Source organism: Paramisgurnus dabryanus, chromosome 19 (assembly GCF_030506205.2).
Source record: "Paramisgurnus dabryanus chromosome 19, PD_genome_1.1, whole genome shotgun sequence".
NCBI lineage: Eukaryota > Metazoa > Chordata > Actinopteri > Cypriniformes > Cobitidae > Paramisgurnus > Paramisgurnus dabryanus.
The window spans coordinates 21,721,170-21,739,865 of NC_133355.1; the positions used below are offsets into that span (position 1 = coordinate 21,721,170).

At 35.7% G+C, this 18,696-nt stretch overlaps 4 protein-coding genes across 8 annotated transcripts in view; 2 read left to right on the forward strand and 2 right to left on the reverse strand.

The window, feature by feature from the left end:
• The window catches only part of spire1a (spire-type actin nucleation factor 1a), a 39,188-nt gene extending 38,114 nt beyond the window's left edge, over nt 1–1,074 (reverse strand). For 3 of the 5 annotated variants that reach the window (XM_065292872.1, XM_065292866.1, XM_065292857.2), the window contains exon 1: nt 616–1,073. In XM_065292872.1, the coding sequence (XP_065148944.1) occupies nt 616–928 (313 nt within the window). In that variant the 5' untranslated portion in view covers nt 929–1,073. Of the gene's footprint in view, nt 1–615 lie in introns of all 5 variants that reach the window. The other 2 variants (XM_065292848.1, XM_065292837.1) reach the window with 1 other exon arrangement.
• Nucleotides 1,075–2,849: 1,775 nt separating this feature from the next.
• On the reverse strand, nt 2,850–7,201 carry atp6v1c1b (ATPase H+ transporting V1 subunit C1b). Its single transcript, XM_065292883.1, has 13 exons — nt 7,044–7,201; nt 6,482–6,639; nt 6,326–6,393; nt 5,761–5,846; nt 5,565–5,659; nt 5,381–5,472; nt 5,211–5,309; nt 4,993–5,061; nt 4,706–4,798; nt 3,994–4,087; nt 3,755–3,852; nt 3,550–3,673; nt 2,850–3,454 (listed from the first exon to the last, which is right to left on the reverse strand). The coding sequence occupies exons 2-13, from the start codon at nt 6,614–6,616 to the stop codon at nt 3,359–3,361; spliced, it is 1,149 nt and encodes a 382-aa protein (XP_065148955.1). The 5' UTR covers nt 6,617–6,639; nt 7,044–7,201; the 3' UTR covers nt 2,850–3,358.
• A 1,583-nt stretch (nt 7,202–8,784) lies between these two features.
• Nucleotides 8,785–14,487, forward strand: azin1b (antizyme inhibitor 1b). The gene is made up of 12 exons (XM_065292895.2): nt 8,785–8,988; nt 9,996–10,139; nt 10,719–10,895; nt 10,979–11,152; nt 11,261–11,433; nt 11,514–11,642; nt 11,725–11,806; nt 12,525–12,599; nt 12,690–12,843; nt 12,926–13,041; nt 13,120–13,337; nt 13,438–14,487. The coding sequence occupies exons 3-12, from the start codon at nt 10,794–10,796 to the stop codon at nt 13,511–13,513; spliced, it is 1,299 nt and encodes a 432-aa protein (XP_065148967.1). The 5' UTR covers nt 8,785–8,988; nt 9,996–10,139; nt 10,719–10,793; the 3' UTR covers nt 13,514–14,487.
• Nucleotides 14,488–14,637: 150 nt separating this feature from the next.
• On the forward strand, nt 14,638–18,192 carry rrm2b (ribonucleotide reductase M2 b). The gene is made up of 9 exons (XM_065292910.1): nt 14,638–14,851; nt 15,411–15,560; nt 15,811–15,927; nt 16,062–16,195; nt 16,758–16,852; nt 16,975–17,108; nt 17,223–17,327; nt 17,415–17,528; nt 17,646–18,192. Exons 1-9 carry the CDS (start codon nt 14,807–14,809, stop codon nt 17,796–17,798), a joined length of 1,047 nt encoding a protein of 348 aa, XP_065148982.1. The 5' UTR covers nt 14,638–14,806; the 3' UTR covers nt 17,799–18,192.
• The last annotated feature ends 504 nt before the right edge of the window (nt 18,193–18,696 follow it).

An 18,696-nucleotide genomic window follows, 5' to 3' on the forward strand; every position in this document is an offset into this window, starting at 1 on the left:
AGGTCCCTATTGTTTCACTCAAGGTGCTTATAGATGAATCCATCACATGGCTCTATTGTTTATAGTGACACGACGGTCACCACGATATAACCCAGACTTGGACTACTAAATTGTTTTTTTTTTCAGAGCTGTATGTATACCAGGATAATCAAAGCTCATCTAATAAAATACATTTAACATATTTGATCAAACCATTTAACATATCAATACATTTTTTTTTTGAATGAAATGCCTTCCCTGCTGAACTGTTTTCAATATAAATACGACTAAAGATTAACCGTTTACCATAAAAACCTTTACAATTGGCTTAATATATTTTGGGCCTCGTAAAATTAATACAATTGTCATTATAACTATTAAAACCATTAGTAATGTAAAGTTTCTAATATTTTTCCGTAGGATCGATGATAACGCCCATAATATTTTGATTTCAAGCTACATTTGAACGTAGTGAATCGTTTGAATGGCCTCGTGGAGTCCATTAACCCGTATATGGCTTATATTTACGTGGCAATACGACGCAGGTGTAAACAACGCACTGATATTGCTTTTTTAGCTGCCCTTTGTCGCGCCATTTAATTTAACCTCTTATGTAAATATTGTGGTTAACGTTACCTGGACCGCTTTGTTGGTATAGTTTAACAGTTCCGTCCTTTTGGATCCTTACATCTTCGGGACCCGCGATGCGTCCAGGTGGACTCACACCTGTCTCTTTCCGTCTCCGTTTCTGCGTTAACCACCTGCAACACTGATAACACACGGCCCATGCTTGCTCCTCATTGATCGGCTGACTGTACAGTGTTAAAATTTCCTGTAAAGACATTTCATCTCCCTCGTCCGTACAATCCATGCTGTTGTCTGCGGGTTTCGCTCCATCTCCCTGATCCTGGAGAATCGGCGGTGAGATTAACATTCCTCCGTCCGTCATCCTTTATTCTCCGGTTGTCCCGAGAGTTAGAATGACTGTAATATTGTTTTAATGAGTAAGAAAATGTGTGTTTATGTTAGGTCTGTCATCTAGAAAACCATCGTGCGTCCGTTTCTGTGCTCGTGTTGGTACTTCTGAGCTCAGCTGTGTTGGTGTTGCAATGTTTGAGGCGGTCATATGATATTTCCGCGAGGTCTTAAAGACTGACGGAGCTTAGGTGTGTTCATGCGGCGCTGCGCAGACGTTTCGGCGTATGACATCAAAGTACCGCGAGATCGATCCGTGTGTAAATACGCAATGGTAAAATAAATGTATGATTTGGTCAATTTACAATGTAAAATAAAACCTATATGCAAATAATGGGGGCAAGCCAAATGTAGCCTATCATATGAACCCAATTGTGGCAGCTGAAATAATAAATATGGCAAATAATCTTTCAAAGGTTATATTCTGTTAATTAATATTGACAGTATTAGACTATTTATACATTATTTCATCCATTACACTTTCATATTCTGTCACAAATAGGATCACCAAAATATTGCCTATTTAAAAATCGATTTGTGATTTACTCCACAAGACCTAAAATTTGTTGATAACATTGCGTAGTTTTTTTTTTAACATTAAGGTGAAATGTAAGTCCATGGCCAGTGGGTTTTTTTTTTTCAATAGACCCCATTAAAAGTGTTGGTAGACACCTCAGCTCTGATGCGGTCATGTCCAATGTTAAGATATACTGCGCCCTCTAGTGGTTAAAGAGAAAATCACATCCATCATTTTTGCAAGGCTGCACTGTGAACGTGAAGTAAAGCCATATGCCAAATGTCAAAGACAATAGATGCAACTTTATTACAAAACAAAAACATTACAGTAAAGTGCTATAATAATGACAATTTAAACATTTCTAGTGAACATCGTTAGACATCTATTGAGATGTCAAGATCCATTTCTCTCTACAGCTTTTATAATTTCTTATATAGCTGGACTCTTTTGGGTTTTAATGGGAAGTTGGGAACTCTCCACATCAGGCTAGGATGAATTTTTCCCACTATAGTCTCCTCTGGGTGAGAAGCAGCAGATAAAACACCTTCTGACTGAGAATTTTGCTACTTGTATGTTGTCTGCTTTGAGTCACATATAGACTGTAAAACAAACAAGTATTTTAAGTAGTATATTATATACATTGTAAATAAAAATGATAGCTCACTGTTACCATCTGTGTCTGAAAAAGTTATTTTCAGTACTGAGGAAAAGCATTTTTACCCCATTTCAGGATTGTAAAAACACCAATATAGCACCAAACACTGAAAACTAATATTTAATTTGGGTGTGTCCAATTGCTTTGGAACAAAAAAATGTACGCAAACATCAAAATAATTACAATATTATTTTATTTTTATCTTCTAAGCACATTCTGAACTTCCCTTTCTCAAACAAATCTGAAAAATGTTGATTTAGTCATACGTACATCATCACCAGGCAATTGGGACCTTTGGGTTTTTTACCACCTTGTTTGGTGGTTCTGTAGTGTGCCTTTGGGAGACCTTCCTCTTCTTTTTTTCCATTATGGATCAGTACTTTGTTTACATATAACCTAAAGCTTTATAGGCTCTTGTGGTCTTGGTGAAGTGCCTCTGCATCACATCTGTGAAGTAGCCACACACTGTTGACAGCAAGTCCATCATTTGTCAATAATCATTGTACTAGTGACTTAGCAGGGGTGTAATACATGGCAACCAAAATCAATTTATTGCTTATTTCATTTATTGCTAAATTCAGTGTAAAAATCTATTAAATTATATTTTTAATATGCTTGATTTACACTATTTAGGGGTTGTATTAAAGCACTAATCTTTCAATGACAATTCCACAGTTTCAGTGCACATTTTGTTATTACTAATCATTATTTCTGACCATGAAATGAGATAAGCACAATTATGTTTTATTATGTTATTGACTGAGATTATAATTTATACCCAACACATGGACATATATTTTTGCTTTTCAACAACATCAAATATACATTTATTTTCACAGTAGCACAACATATTGATTCTTAACAAAATAATTTAAAAATCACTATAGAACTTGACCACATAAACAATCACTACATTCCCAGTGTGATGCATAGATTAGTAACGAAAAGAAAAAAATCGATTGGATGCACAGCCATATGGCTTCATTGAAAGTGGAATGATGTCTTATTGTGCAATGGTGGACCACACGTCTTCAAAAGACAGATTTTAAAAACTTTCATTCATTTGTAAACAAGAAAGCAAAAGCAATTTGACAACCAATCACACAAGAACAGACAGTGAGATACTCTGCAGGAATACAAATAAATGAACTGCCAGCTAAAAGGTAAGGACAGAATAAACAATAGGTCAATGATAGGTGCCACGCATAGAATGATGCAATCTAATCTGAACTCTACTTGAAGTCTAGGACGTTGCAGTCGATCTTGTAGTAAACGTAAGGATAATATTCCTGCTGGCTGAGGTTCAAACCTGGGATGTCCATAGATGCCTATAACACAGAAAAGCTGTGATCAGAGACTTATTAAAGAATGAATTCGCCTAAACACCCTACAGTCCAATTAGAGCTACAAGAGGCTAACTCACATCAAGAACAGTAGCACTGCTGTCCAAATGTTTGTAAAGGTCATGCAGAACATCTCTCAGCTTCTTTACATTCTTCTTGTTGGGCTGCAGCAGCATGGCCTGAAAATTGACTGGCAGGCCGTACCTGAGAAATACAAATATGGAGGTCACACATTCACAATGTGTTATGAAGATTTGTGTTTTAATGGCAACACTTGTACTGTACCTCAAGACAGATTCTGTGAAAACTCGGAGAGCTTTGATGTGTATCCATGCAATGAATGCTTCGCTGAAGTTAACTTTAAGCCAACGTACCAACGGTCCCTATGGGATATACAGAAGCAAATGTAAAAGTAACTCATCTTTTCTATTGTGACTAATACAGGCTCAGGGTATCATCAACAACATTGTAATGAAATCATAACATTCAATATTGGATTATAACTAAAGCAGCTGCACGCATACAAATTGCTTCTTCTTGTCAGTGGAGAGGCGAGTCATCTGCTCTTTGTCTGCTTTCAGCTCCTCTTCATTATACTGAAAGTCACGCACTACGAACCTGAAACAAAAATCAGTAACACGGGGCAGCATCAAACATTTAAAAAAGCTTTTATAATCTTCACAAAATAAGATATTTATGTAAACACAGCATATAGTGTCCATTGACTTCCATAGTAGGAATAAAAAATATGATGGAATTTAATGGGTACCGTCAACTGTGTGCTTACCATCATTTATCAAAATATTTTCTTCATTTATCACAATACTTTCAAAAAAATTTTTTACTACTATGGAAGTCAATGGACACTAAATGCTGTGTGTTTACCATCATTTCTCAAAATATCTTTTTTTGTGTTCATCAGAAAAAAGAAATCCATACAGGTTTAGAACAACATGAGGATGAGAAAATGATAACAAAATGTTCATTTTAAAGTAAACTATCCCTTTAAGACAGCTCAAACATGCATTTTAGTCTCGGGCTAGACTGACGTAAGCCACGTCCATGCCCCATAAATTGGGTGACATATAGTAAATAAATAGGTCAGACAGACTTTAAAATGGTCATATAAGACTAGAGTGGCATGAAGATGAGAAATGGATGACAAAATTTTCATTTTTTGGATGAACTTTTAACGGTTTTCCTGTTATACTGCAGGTGGTAAAATGAAAGACTCACTTGTTTTCTCTTGCTTTGGTTTTAAAGTCATCAATGGCCTTCCTAAAGAGTGTAACACTAAACAACCCGTTTTCTTGATCTTCAAATAGTAACCTAAAAGAAACACAAATCACATCACAAAGAGGAGCAGCATATACTCAGATTCAAATGAATGAATGAATGAATGAATGAATGAATGAATGAATGAATAAATAGATAAATAAATAAATTATTTATTTTTATTTATTTATTTATAATGCTAAAACTAATACGGTGCCTTTAACAGATTGATTTTGGATTTTACGTACTTTGTGGACCTTGGTACCACCATTTCAGCAAGCATTTCATATGTCTTCTGCCAGTCTTCATAACTTGCCCTTTTTGTAAAAAAAAAAAAAAAAACACATGAATGAGGCAGAGTTTATTCAGTTCTGTACATGTATATTTTTTTGCCAAAGTCAAAGCATAAACCGTAAAGCCTGTTTAGCACAAAATTATAATAAAGAATACAAATACACTGACTTACTTTGGAACAACCACAAGTTGAGTAATAAGGTATTCAGAGTCAAGTACAAAATCATCTTTCTTGACTATATCAGCCAAACTCCTATTCATAAGACTCCCCCTAGTGGAAAAGAAATATTATGACTAAAAAGGTCACACTTAAATTGAGAATATAGCATTTCTACCACTTACGCATTCTTTCTCTCCAGACTCTGCAGGTTGCCTTTTAGGCTATTATAAGCCGACGCTCGAGCTTTAAGGTCATTGTCAATCTGACTCACTTGCTATAAAGCAGAGAGCATGTTATGATGATAAATCAAAGACCAGACGTCTCCAGACATAACAAGTAAGGATGAATAATGTCAATGCTTCTTACCTTTGAGATGATCTCTGAGATGTTCTTAAGGGATTGTTTTATTGGATACTTGGCCATATCCCATTGAAAACGTATAACGTATGTAATCAGATCAACTGTGAAGAAATAACTATTTTAACATATTTCTGTACACAGTAGAGTTCACAATGATGGGATCAAGATGATGTATGTTTTTTAGGATCAGTAGGATACTTGCCTCCATTGGCCAAAAGATTCTCCTGAACTTTATCTCGACTGTCTTCTAACACATCAGTCATATACTGGGCCACTTTCCTCACCACACTGTGCAAATACATTTCACTATGGTTAGAGAACTATAATGTGACAGATACTAAAAACGTTTATGACATCAGCACAGAGGGAATTATGGGAAATATGACACTGCTCCAAACCAGTTTGTCTGCTAAGACTGTTATGATCATGAATAATAAATATTTATAAATAATACTCTTTTAAAAATAAAGGTGCTTCAAGAAGAACCATGGCTGAATGGTTCCATAGAGAACCTTTAACATCTGAACCTTTCGGTTTAAAAACAATGTTCCTTGTAGTGACATAAGGTTCTTTAGATTATTAAAAGGTATGAAAAAAATGGTACTTCTAAGAACTTTTCACTTAATGGTTCTTTAAGTAACCAAAAATGGTTCTCCTATGGCATCCCTGTGAGGAACCTTCTTTTTTTAAGAGTGTATACACAACAAAATAAAGAATAAAATTGTCAAAATTAAAGCATTTAACAATGTCATCATGTAAACGTAAACCTTTCTATGAAAGAGTCCAGTTTAGCAAGCTCATCTGACAACCCAACAAGGACATCAAGAGTTCCCACCTGTTAAGAAAAGCAATCGGATAAGAGTGATGTCAAACATTTGTTGTTAATAAACCCTAATGTTTGAAGACAATAGTAAGTAATTTACTTTAAGGTCAGGAATGTTAAATTTGTGGTTAGTGGACAGGGTGTTGGCATGAGTTGTGGCCAAGTTCATTTTATCCCATGTCTGCTGGCAAGTCTTCTCTCCAGGAGCAGAGATCAACCAAAGCTCAGTCATCATGACTACTCAAATGATCAATCCACCTAAAATACATTTGAGATTATTTAGGATTAAATGCATTACTGAATATGCCAGCAGGTGATAAAACATAAGCAGAGCGTTTTAAATGTAACGTTATTCTATGCAAAACAAATGATAGAGGTTCATTCATGGATAATCATGTGACAAAGTCACGCTTCTCCATTTCGCTCCATACAAATGAAAAGTCATTTAGTGCTTTAACATAAAAAACTCTAATTTAATCGTAAATTTTTATGTTTATTACACAATTTATAATCTCAAACATATCCATTTCAGTGTCGTGCGTTAACTGAAATAAGGTAACATTAGGATATAAAGCCACTGGCTTTAGAGGTCTGACATATCGTATGACCAGCTACCGCTGTCACGACTATAAAATTCCAAATGAATGTTTGACAATACTTACGAACTGGATAAGTCACTTCAGTAAGCTGCAAAAGAATCCTTTTAAAATTTATATTATTTTAGTGAAACATTGCTGTTTGTGTTTTTTAAACGCTAAACCGAAGAGCATCACATTGTGGTCAGCTGATCAGAGGAGGTTGTGTTCAGAACAGTTAACAGTGCGTTCAGGATGCGCATAATCCAGGAAGCCTTTTTTGAAAGCTTATTTTATCTGGTTTTTATTAGATACTGATCACAAATTACACTTTGACTTTTTAACTTTTAGCTTTATTATACCCTAATAATTATTATAACCTGAAACAAAAATATCTCAATGTAATTTTTTTTATTTATTTGGTAGCCTACCATGTCATTTTTTTCTTTTGTAAAAAAATTAAACATATAAAAACCAAATAATAAATTCCGCATAAAAACACTGTATAAATATAACGGTTTTTTTTTTACTACAATTTGTTTTCATGTAAAACAAAGCCACTTTAGATTTTTTGTCTGGTTTTGTTCACACTGAATCCAAACAAAAGCTTGGTAATGTAGTAAATAATGTGATTAGTAAACTGCATTAAAATTAAAACCGAATAAAGAAAATATAATACAAAATAACACTATTTACGCAAAAACCAGCACCAGGACTTAGTTAAAACTACTTTTTCTGGGGATGTCATTCAAATGGTTTCATGGAAATAATACACATCACGTGAACTCAATAAGTCTATTATTGAAAAAAATACTATTAAGAAATTTCTTTTTAATAAATAACTGGATTTATACGACAATTTTCCAATACAAATAAAGTAAGCATCAACTACGTGCGTGAACAAAACAGACCTTTAAAGTAAGACATGTACATTAGTTTAATGGTTTGATTGTAAGTAATTTCCCTGAAAATTAAGCTTTTTAGACTGCTAAGGGACTTACAATTCTTTGGAAAACAAGCTGGAACTCAAAAATATAATGTAACCTTTCACCCAGCAAACAGCTATGAAAACACTTGTATCTTACAATGTTTTAGGGTTTATTTATCATTGTTTAATTGTTTGTTATGACAATCTTCCTTGCTGTGAGCATGTTTCATCATCAAAATTCCCTTATAAACAAAATACTGTTGATAAAGGCCTGCTGTCGTGTTGAGGGTGAAGGAGAACTCTTTCGTTTAATAATAATAATTTGTATGTGTGACTTTCATTACTATTATCTGTCTGAACCTGGCATTTTAGGTTTTTTGAACATAAGTACGGAACTGGTAAACAAAGAACTATTCCACTCTTATGCCAGTGTAGCTGTTTAGGAATGAAGATCAAATAAAATTGGGTGGAGTTAGGGTGAAATCTTTGCCAATTTAACAAAAAGTACAGACATTATAAGACAATAAACAGAGCCTGCGTAGGCCTATACATGTTCAAAGGAGTGTTTTTCTCAAGAAGGAATTAGATAATGATCTAAACGATCATAACTTTTTATGAGTACATAAAAGGCCCTGCCTACAGATTTACGCAGGCTACTAAATGTCGGGATATGAGATCAAAATATCGCGAGAACTCTCGCGGTATTAAATGTAGATGAGTTTGCGCCGCGCGAAGTCGAACAAGCCTAAACTAGTTTGCCTGAGCTCATGAATATTGACCAAAAGTGCTGACGTTCTCAGAAAGTTCCTCCTGAGCGTCCAATCACGTAACCTAAATAATATTCATAAGCCAAGCCTTCCCGGTAGTAGGGTTTATACACATAAGCTCCACCCCGTGTTCTCTCACAAATCGCCCGCCTTCCTCCATCGACCATTTCTGCTCTAGACGTATTACAGTGCTCCGTGCTCGACCCGAGTCCTCCTCACCCAGGCATATGGCACATACAGCCTCTTTTCTTTCTTCTAGTTGTGTCCCCACTACTCTTTAAAAATTCCGCCGAAAAAGAGAAGACGATTTTCCAAATCATTCAGGCCGTTATCTCACGTAAGTACAGCATTTTGGTTATAGTTGTTGACTCGGGAAAATCAACGGCTCTTGTGAGGAACTGTGACACACAACATGGCGGTTGGTTGTAGTCGCGTTTGTAATACGGGCAGCGGCATTGCTCCGTGAAGGACAACGGGATATTAAATTAAATATCACATGTTAAATTAATTAAATGAGTTTAATAATACAAAACGTTTTGTTTGTAAATAGCGTAACGGGTGTTGTTGGGTAAATAGTTAGTAGCTGATTCAGTCAACCAAACCCAGTCGCATACGACGTGTTCTATCAGATTGTTAAATGACGAGCTAAATAAGACAAATTACACATTATTATTGTTATCATATATCTTACTATTACAAAATCTGCCATTTATCGAATTTCAACAAGAGATAAGACTGTGTGTTATCAGCTCATAAAATATTAAATTAGCAGTTTTAGTTGTCTTGCCTCAGTTTGTATTATTAGTAAAACATAATCCACTTCATGATAGTATACTATATTTTATAAGTCTACGCAAGGTTTATTTTATCTCAGTAAAACTATTACCAAAACATGTAACGTCATGGGTTGGAATCCATAATTAATGAAGTTAACCCAATAAGAATTTAAGTAACGTTAAACAGGACAAAAAATGACTTAAATCTAGGATTGTGTGTATATGTACAAACAAATACTATTATCTCTGATGTATTATTAAACTGAAACTTTATTCATTGATCCCATGATGAGTGTTTAAGATAAGACAGCGTTTTCTAATGCTTAAAAATGAGAACACAAGGTAACTGATCACCCAGATCTGTGAAACTCTGGTACAAAGTACAGTAGTAAACCTGTTGTCACTTGATAAGGTTCATATAGCCTACAGTGATGATTATAAACATACAGTGAGTGTATGAGAAAACTGGTTACTATGAAATGTTTTGACGCGTCTTTTATTTGAAACAGTCAGCTATCTACTATTCTGAATGAAATCTATTAACATGTCTGTATTTCTGGCACCACAGGGCTCCCCACTTTCTCTGCGGGTGTATAAGCGCTACCCCGAAGGCCTAGGGGAGGCACTTTACCGCGAGCAGTTTGACTTCAACGCTGAGCCGCCTTGGGATCCTAGTTGATAGCGGGAGAGCACCATCTCCCACGTTGTCCATGTAAGTAGTGGCGTTCTGACCCCTGAATTATACACACATGCATATATACAGACACACACATTTGTATAGGCTATATATAACACAAAATCTTTGCAGAACAGTTGGTTACCAAACTGTGGTAGATTGTTTTTGGTTTTACGTAACATTCTGGGCGGCCTCTATGTGACATCTCTGTCCCCCAGTCATACTGCACAAATCCATTGGTAATACCATCAAACGCTCCATTGTGCCTCAAAGCCACAGGGATTTATCTCGGTTCGGCCTGAGAGAAAGCCTGTGTGTTGTCGTCATCTCTAAACATACTGAGCTGGACTCATGTGATACCATCTCTGGTGATGTGATTGGTTTTCTCTGCTTGTTTTACTTATTGGCCTCATGGACTTTGTTGATGCGTATCAAATGAGTCTGGGCAAAAAATGACACGGATTATTTCTTCCTGTTCAAAGGTTGCTTATATAACACACAACATTTGGTATCACGTGGCGTAGATGATGCGATTATATGTCTTTACTGAAATCAAAATGTGTAACGTTGTTATAAAACCACTATTCTGAAAGTGTCTTTTGTTACCCCAAACAGTTTGTTGCATACCAAGAATAACCCAGCGGCTCAGTAAACTCTCTATGATTGTCGGATTTGCGGAATACGGTTGAGATGAAAGGATTCGTTGATGCACCAAACTACATGATTGAAATACTAGAAGGAGGATTGACCCTTGAAGATGTCATCGACAGCCATGTCTATGAACAAAATCTGGTATGTATTATGACAGTCATGGGTCCGTTAACCCGGTACACACTTCATGTTACATACTCTTGTTGTTGTTGTTGTTTTCTCAGGCTGAAAAGAATGCATTTGTTGTGGCCGACCTTGGGGCCCTAATGCGACAGTATGTTCTGTGGAAGACCACCATGCCCCTCATTCGGCCCTTCTACCCAGTCAGTTGCAACAGCAGCCCTGTAGTCATTGAACTCCTGACTGCGCTTGGTGTTGGTTTTGTCTGTGCAAATAAGGTAACATCCTAAACAATTTGCTTAATAGAAGTTGTTATACGCAGATTTTGAAAGGTCCTTATGGATTTTAGGGCCATGATCTAATGGAAACTCATTAACTTGTTTCAGGCGGAAACCACATTGGTACTCAGTCATGATGTCCCTCCTGAGAACATCATCCTGTCTGGTGTTTGCAAGCAGCTCTCACTCATTAAACATGCAGCCAAGAATGGCATTAACTATCTGGTGTGTGAAAACGAGGCGGAGCTTCGTAAAATTGCACGTGCCCATCCAGAGTCCAAGTAAGTAGTGAATAAATGAAATTTTACAAAAATACATCTATTTGATATGAAAAATCATTGTTTGGTTTCTGTCCCAATAGGCTTTTGCTACAAGTGTCTACTGATGCACAGGTAGAAGAGGCGAGTGTGACCATTGGTTGCTCCTTGAAGGGTTGCAGGCATCTTATGGAAATGGCAAGGGAACTGAGTGTAGACGTGGTTGGAGTCATGTAAGTAAACTTTATTAGGGTTTTCTTTTTTGTATTGAATTTTCATTTCAGAAGATTTGACATTGGGCCGCTCTGTCTGCAGGTTTCAGGTACCAGTGTCAAGCAAAGATCCACAGGTGTACACCCATGCACTATCAGACGCTCGCTGCATCTTTGACATGGGGGTGAGGAGAGAAATGTGATTTTAAAACAGTTACTATTAGGGCTGGGCAAAAAACAATCGATTTTTTGATGATAAATATATATTTTTAACCTGGTCGATTTAAAATCGGTTCTCGAAGAGCAGAATGTTTTTTTTCTTCATATTTATTTCCGCAAACATTGAACGTAAGATTAACGTTAATCTAATTACTAGTCTTCTTCACTAGATGTCACCCTCTTTTTTGCCTTGCGCGATGTTACCAAGGAGCGAGCGGCAAGCCTGTCATTCATTCATTCAGTGCTTGAAATGGCGGTTTCAGGTGCTTCATCGACGATGATGTCACCTTCACATAAAAAGTCAGAGGTATGGAAGCATTTTAGATTTAGCAAGCAAGACGACGACGATAGTGTTGTGGCTTTTAATTTTTTTAAATTAATTACCCACTTGTAAACTGCTGTTCACTGTAATTTTTTTATTAAGAAAGAATTTGTATCAAATCTATTTTCATTGAGTTGAATCGAGAATCGAGTATAAAAACTGACCCAAGAACCGGAATCAAAATTGAATCGAGAATCGAAATCGGATCGATCTGGAACATCTGAATTGATTCCCAGCCCTAGTTACTATACTATATAAGTGTCTTAAATATCATAAGGCGACTGTCATTCTTTCGTAGATTTATGGCTATCCCACCCCACGTATCTGTTGTAGTGCTGAGGTTTCCTTGTGTCTTTCCACAGAAGGAGTTAGGCTTTGACATGAAGATTCTGAATATCGGTGGTGGATTCAGTGGTTCTGAGTTTCAGTTAAAACAGGTATATCAAGTTTCATGTTTCTTTTATTTGAATATTGCCCAATGTGGATGTTATTCAAAGCATTTTTCCGTTTTATTTTTTTTTTTTTAGATACATTCTACTGTCACCCCACTGCTAGAGGCCTATTTCCCCTCAGGGTCTGGAGTGAGTGTCATTGCTGAACCAGGAAATTTCTTAGTGTTTTCCTCCTTCACCATGGCTGTCAATGTTATTGGCAAGAAATCAGTATACCGGGATCTCCATGGTAAAATTCCCATCTCATCTTCTTTTACTGACTCGTTTGACCCTTCCTTTGTCTTAATGTCCAATGTGTCATGTGATTTTAGATGAGCTGAAACACAGTGACGAACCAAAATTCATGTATTATATGAACGATGGTGTGTATGGATCTTTTGTGGGGAAGTTGTTTGGAAATACCATCGCCGCTCCTTCTGTGCACAAGGTAATTGATCCACACTTGCATAAACAATTTCTGTACTAGTTTCCTGGTTGAGATTTTTAAACTCTGTATTGTTTTTAGATGTCACTCACCCTAGATGAACCAGTGTTCTCCAGCAGCCTGTGGGGTCCCACGTGTGATGCACTGGACCAGGTGGTGGAGTGTTGCCTTCTCCCTGAGATCTTTGTTGGGGACTGGCTCATTTTCAGAAACATGGGGGCCAGTGGTCAGGAAGGGTCAGCACCCCTCAGTGACACACAACCACCACCTGTGTATTACACCATCTCTACAGATGACTGGTAATTGAAGCCATATTTTATAATTTTACTGCTCTTTAACCAAGAGGTACTTTGATAGATGTTACACACACCCAAATTAATATTATATCCTTTTCATCAGGTTTGAGATGCAGGAAGCTGGGATCTCTGTGGATGACACCATGAAAAACTTCTCACTGGTCCAGTATGGCTTGTAACGGAGCCAAAATCGATCTCACTGGGCACGTGAATGGCTTGCAGAGACAACATTCCAACAGTCATGGGTGGAAAACATTTCTAAAACTTGATGAAAGGCTTGGCAAACTAATTGATTGACATTGTTACCTCAGTTTCTCACATCTACATAAAGGCTCACTTTCCTTAGCAACCAAAAACAATGGCAGAAACCCCATATTTAATAACATATGCAACAAAATGGATAACTGTGGAGATGGCACCCAAACTTTGGGTTTCTTAAACACCGTTTACATAAATGTTGAACTAATTTAATTTTTTGATGTATACATATATATGGCTATAGATTACTTAAAGACAGTCTTGTAAATGTACAACATGATGCATTTGTCTCCAAAGTAATTTCAGTAAAAATAGATTTTAATATTTTCGCATATGCTATTGTCTTTAGTATGTGGAGTAGTGAAAATTTGGTTTAGCAATTCTGTCCTTGTTCTTCTTTCACAATGTCCATGGTTTTATAGATTTGGGAAGCATGGAGTTGCTCCTCATGCCAAATTGTTTCCTCAGTACGTGTGGTGCGTCACGTAAAAGTTTTTTAAAGGTTATTATATTTCTTAGTGCTCGATGGTTAAGTGTACTGTGATATGAAAGTTTTGAAACCTTCTGCCAGGTTATCATAAGAAGGCAGATGTAAATTGGTGTTACGATTTCCTCATAATTGGACTGTCTGGCACTGAGGAACCCCTAAATTAACCTACAACACAATTTTCACTTTAAAATTTATTGTGATTATCAATCCAAATTCATAAAATGTATATTTCAGATGTTTTATCCTGTGTGTTTAGCACAGTTAAACAATAATTTTAACACGTCTCACTGTTTTTATGAAATAACTATTGTCTAAGGCACTAATGGACCATTGTCTGTCTTTGACTGTACAATTGTGCTTGTAGGAATAATGAAAATGTTAATTTAATACATTTCTTTGAGCAAATACTATTGTTGAGAGTCATTTTTGTTTATCATGTTGTGAACTTTACATTAGAAATGGAAGATAAAGCTACCAAATACTTTGCTACATAACTACACTTAATATCCCTTTAAATATAGTTAATTTATATAAACAAAATAAGTTAAAAAACAGCAGATTTTGGTGTTATTTCAGGTTTATGTATAGAGAGGTGAAAGGGTTAATGTCAGCGTCAACATGTAGGAGGAGCTACAAGCCACGAGTCTCTCGTGCAGCTTCAGCAATGACAACGTCATAGCGAGAGGTCGCAGCTTTAAACGCTGCCGATCGAAAAATAATAAACATGACTTCTAGTATGAACACGTCGACGGATATTATGGAGTGTCAGGTAAAATAACTTGTTTATTTTTTTTTAGATTCGTATAAATGGTGAATCTGCTGTCCTAAATATGTCTGTTGTTGGGAGCTTTCATAACAAAGGGCCTTCGCCTTAAGCAAACTGTTCATAACGTAAATAAAACGAAATTTAGAGCTGTTAAGAATGAAATGGCAATTGAATAAAATGCTTTGTATGAATTTAAAACTCTTGAATTGATTTATTTTAGTAGCACTGTGTTAAATATTACGAATCGCAAATGGTTTAAACTACATTAAAGCTGAATTATTAACAGTAAGGTCTGTTAACAAAATAAAAAACGTTATTTTTCAAATAGTTTTTTATTTAAATGAACCGATATAGGTTTTCATTCAGTCATAAACAATACGTGATATATGTGAATTAATTTTAGCGTAGCAGATTCGTCATCAGTTTGTCCCACATGAGCTGTAGTAGTCCGTATATCTGTTCTTCTTTCTCTATATTACTATGAATGGTGGATGTAGGACTCTATATCAGTGCATTAGCTGAAAAAAACACCTAGTTCCTTTATGAACTGTTTCTTTTACAGAATGGTCACAAGGATGTTGACCCAAAGAGCATTGAAGATGAGCCTCTCCTCAGAGAAAACCCAAAGCGATTTGTTATCTTTCCTATTCAGTATCCAGACATCTGGAAAATGTACAAACAAGCTCAGGCCTCATTCTGGACAGTTGAGGAGGTGAGGAGTCTTACATTTTTGTCCTTTTAATCTTAGGTTTAAGCTGCAATTCAGCAGGGGATTGTGTTCACGTCTCCAAAAATAAAAATTATCCGCTTACCTTTTGAAAATGATTTAATTGTAGTTGTATTGTATATACACTGACTTTTGAATTGTAATACGGTTATTATTTAGTAATTACAATGTATGGCCACCATGTTATGACTCATGTGATGCCATCATATTTTCTTCTGTTTATTGACTTGTTTAGGTGGATTTATCAAAGGACTTGGCTCACTGGGACAACCTGAAGTCTGATGAGAAACACTTTATATCTCATGTATTGGCCTTCTTTGCAGCAAGTGATGGGATTGTCAATGAGAATCTGGTTAGTCTGTCTCAACCAGACGACCTTTGTTTGTACTTATGATAATGGAAATCAATGTCAAGTGTCTTAAGAGATTTAGTTATGAAATAGTCTGTTTGAAGATGTGCTGAACAGGGATGTTTGTCTTCGCTCAGGTGCAAAGGTTTAGTCAGGAGGTGCAGCTTCCAGAGGCTCGCTCATTCTATGGCTTTCAGATCCTTATTGAGAATGTGCACTCCGAAATGTACAGCATGCTCATCAACACTTACATCAGGGATCTTAAAGAGAGGTTTGAGGAAAATAAGCAATGTGATGTTCACTTTAACAATGTCAGTTGTAACTTCCAACATGCATGTACACAGGTGACAGGTGTGAGGTTCGGTTAAGCACATTTTACAGTTGTTTATGTGGTTTATGAACAGACTTGGCAGCATGCATTTTATCTGTTCATTTGTGAGAAAGTTATCATCATTTACTCACTCTCATGTTGTTACAAACCTATATAAATTTATTTGTTCTGATGAACACGAAGGAAGATATTTTGAGGAATGTTTGTAACCAAACCGTTCTTGAGCCCCATGCACTTCCATAGTATTCTTTTTCCTACTATTAATGTTAACATGATAACATTCCTCAAAATATCTTTTTTTATGTTCATCAGAATGACAGTCAGAAAATGATGACACAATTTAAAATTTCAGGTGAACTATCCCTTTAAAATGTATATCTTTCATTTAAATCCTAACTCTAACAACCTGTATTAGAAACATTGCACACCGCATGCACCTTTAATGTAAATGTGCCCTTGCACTTGTATTTAATACTTTTGCTTTGTTTTTTTCTTGATACAGGGACTATTTGTTTAATGCAATTCAGACTATGCCTTTTGTAAAACGGAAAGCAGAGTGGGCCTTACAGTGGATCTCTGATACGAACTCCACTTTTGGTGGGTTGAAGAAAATGGGCTAGTCCATTCAGTGTGTTTTCCAATATAGATCAAAGAGATGCAATATTGATTATTACACCTGATCAACAGTATTAATTTATCGCTTATGTATTTATTTTCAGGAGAGCGTTTAGTAGCGTTTGCAGCAGTGGAGGGCATCTTCTTCTCTGGGTCATTTGCTGCCATCTACTGGTTAAAGAAAAGAGGACTAATGCCCGGGCTCACATACTCCAATGAGCTTATCAGTAGAGATGAGGTTAGAAAATATTTTGTTCCTATAGCTCAGCTACAAGCATTTTGAGCAAAGATAGAAAGACGAAAAATGCAAAGGCTATAATAACTGATAGTGTCACTTACTTAAATGTTTAAGGGCTTGCACTGCAATTTCGCATGTCTGATGTACAACTACTTGGTGAAGAAACCCTCAGCTGACAGAGTTAAGGATATTATCACAAAGGCTGTGAGCATTGAACAGGTTTGTATATTATTATCATTTCGACACATTGCTTTCTTATAGGTTTGTCATGAATGTCACTTGAACTGTGTTTGTTTTTATTTAAAGGAATTTCTTACGGAAGCCCTGCCAGTCAATCTGATTGGAATGAACTGTTCTCTTATGAAGCAGTACATTGAGTTTGTTGCTGATCGGTTGTTAACAGATTTGGGATTGCCCAAAGTGAGTAATATATAAGAACTGTCTCCTAGTTGTCTTGCTAAATGATTAGACTGAAGTAATTAAATGTAAAGTGATGTCTTGTATTAATGTCACAATGCTTCTTTTTTATTTCTAAAGGCGTATCAGTCAGAAAACCCTTTTGACTTCATGGAGTCAATTTCACTGGAAGGGAAAACAAACTTTTTTGAGAAGCGAGTGGCAGAATACCAGCGATTTGGAGTTATGTCAAACGTTATGGACTCTGAATTTACTCTTGATGCAGATTTCTAATGATGAACTAGAATTTATTTATTTATCAGACAGTATTTCATTGTATTTTACAGAGAAATGTCGGTTAGTTGATTTTTTTAGTTTGTTTTAATTTTTCTTTTTAATCTAAGCAGAAAGTGAAAAATACACAAAATATATTTTAAATTTAGTTTTGTTTTGGTTTCTTTTTGCACCCAATACAAACACTATGTAATGATGAATTGACTACATTAACAAAACAAAGGTAGGCAGAGATCAGAATGATGCCTTTCCTTTTAAGAAACCCAAACACAAATGTTTTTGGTGTAAATCTTTCGGGATTTCAAAGTTGTTTTTAAATAACAGACAGCAAGTAATCCCAATGGGCACATCCTACTGAGAAAACAATTCCAGGAATAAAATATTTTTAGCCCAATAGATGTTTCACCTCCATCTGTGACCTCTATAATCTTAAAGGAAGTGTAAAGAAAATTAAATCTGTGTTTATAAAGTGTGTGTGTGTATATATATATATATATATATATATATATATATATATATATATATATATATATATTTCCAGCTTGTGTAACCCTGATGACTTGATTAACTCAAAACCATTAACTAAATTATTTCTGTAGGTTATTGTGTAAACCTAGTTGCCTACCTAAACACCACATTTAGGTATCAAAAGCAGTTACAGCATGTTTTTGGTAAATGCCCTAAAATTATATATATATATATATATATATATATATATATATATATATATATATATAAATTAAGGGTTAGTCAGAAAATATTGATGGTCAAAGCATATCTATGGGTTAAAGTGTTTTGTATTTGTTATGTGAGATTTGCAACTGGTGCAATGTTGTTATCCAAAATGGTCTTAATACTATTTACCTATACAATTATTTTGAATTTAAAATCTATTTTT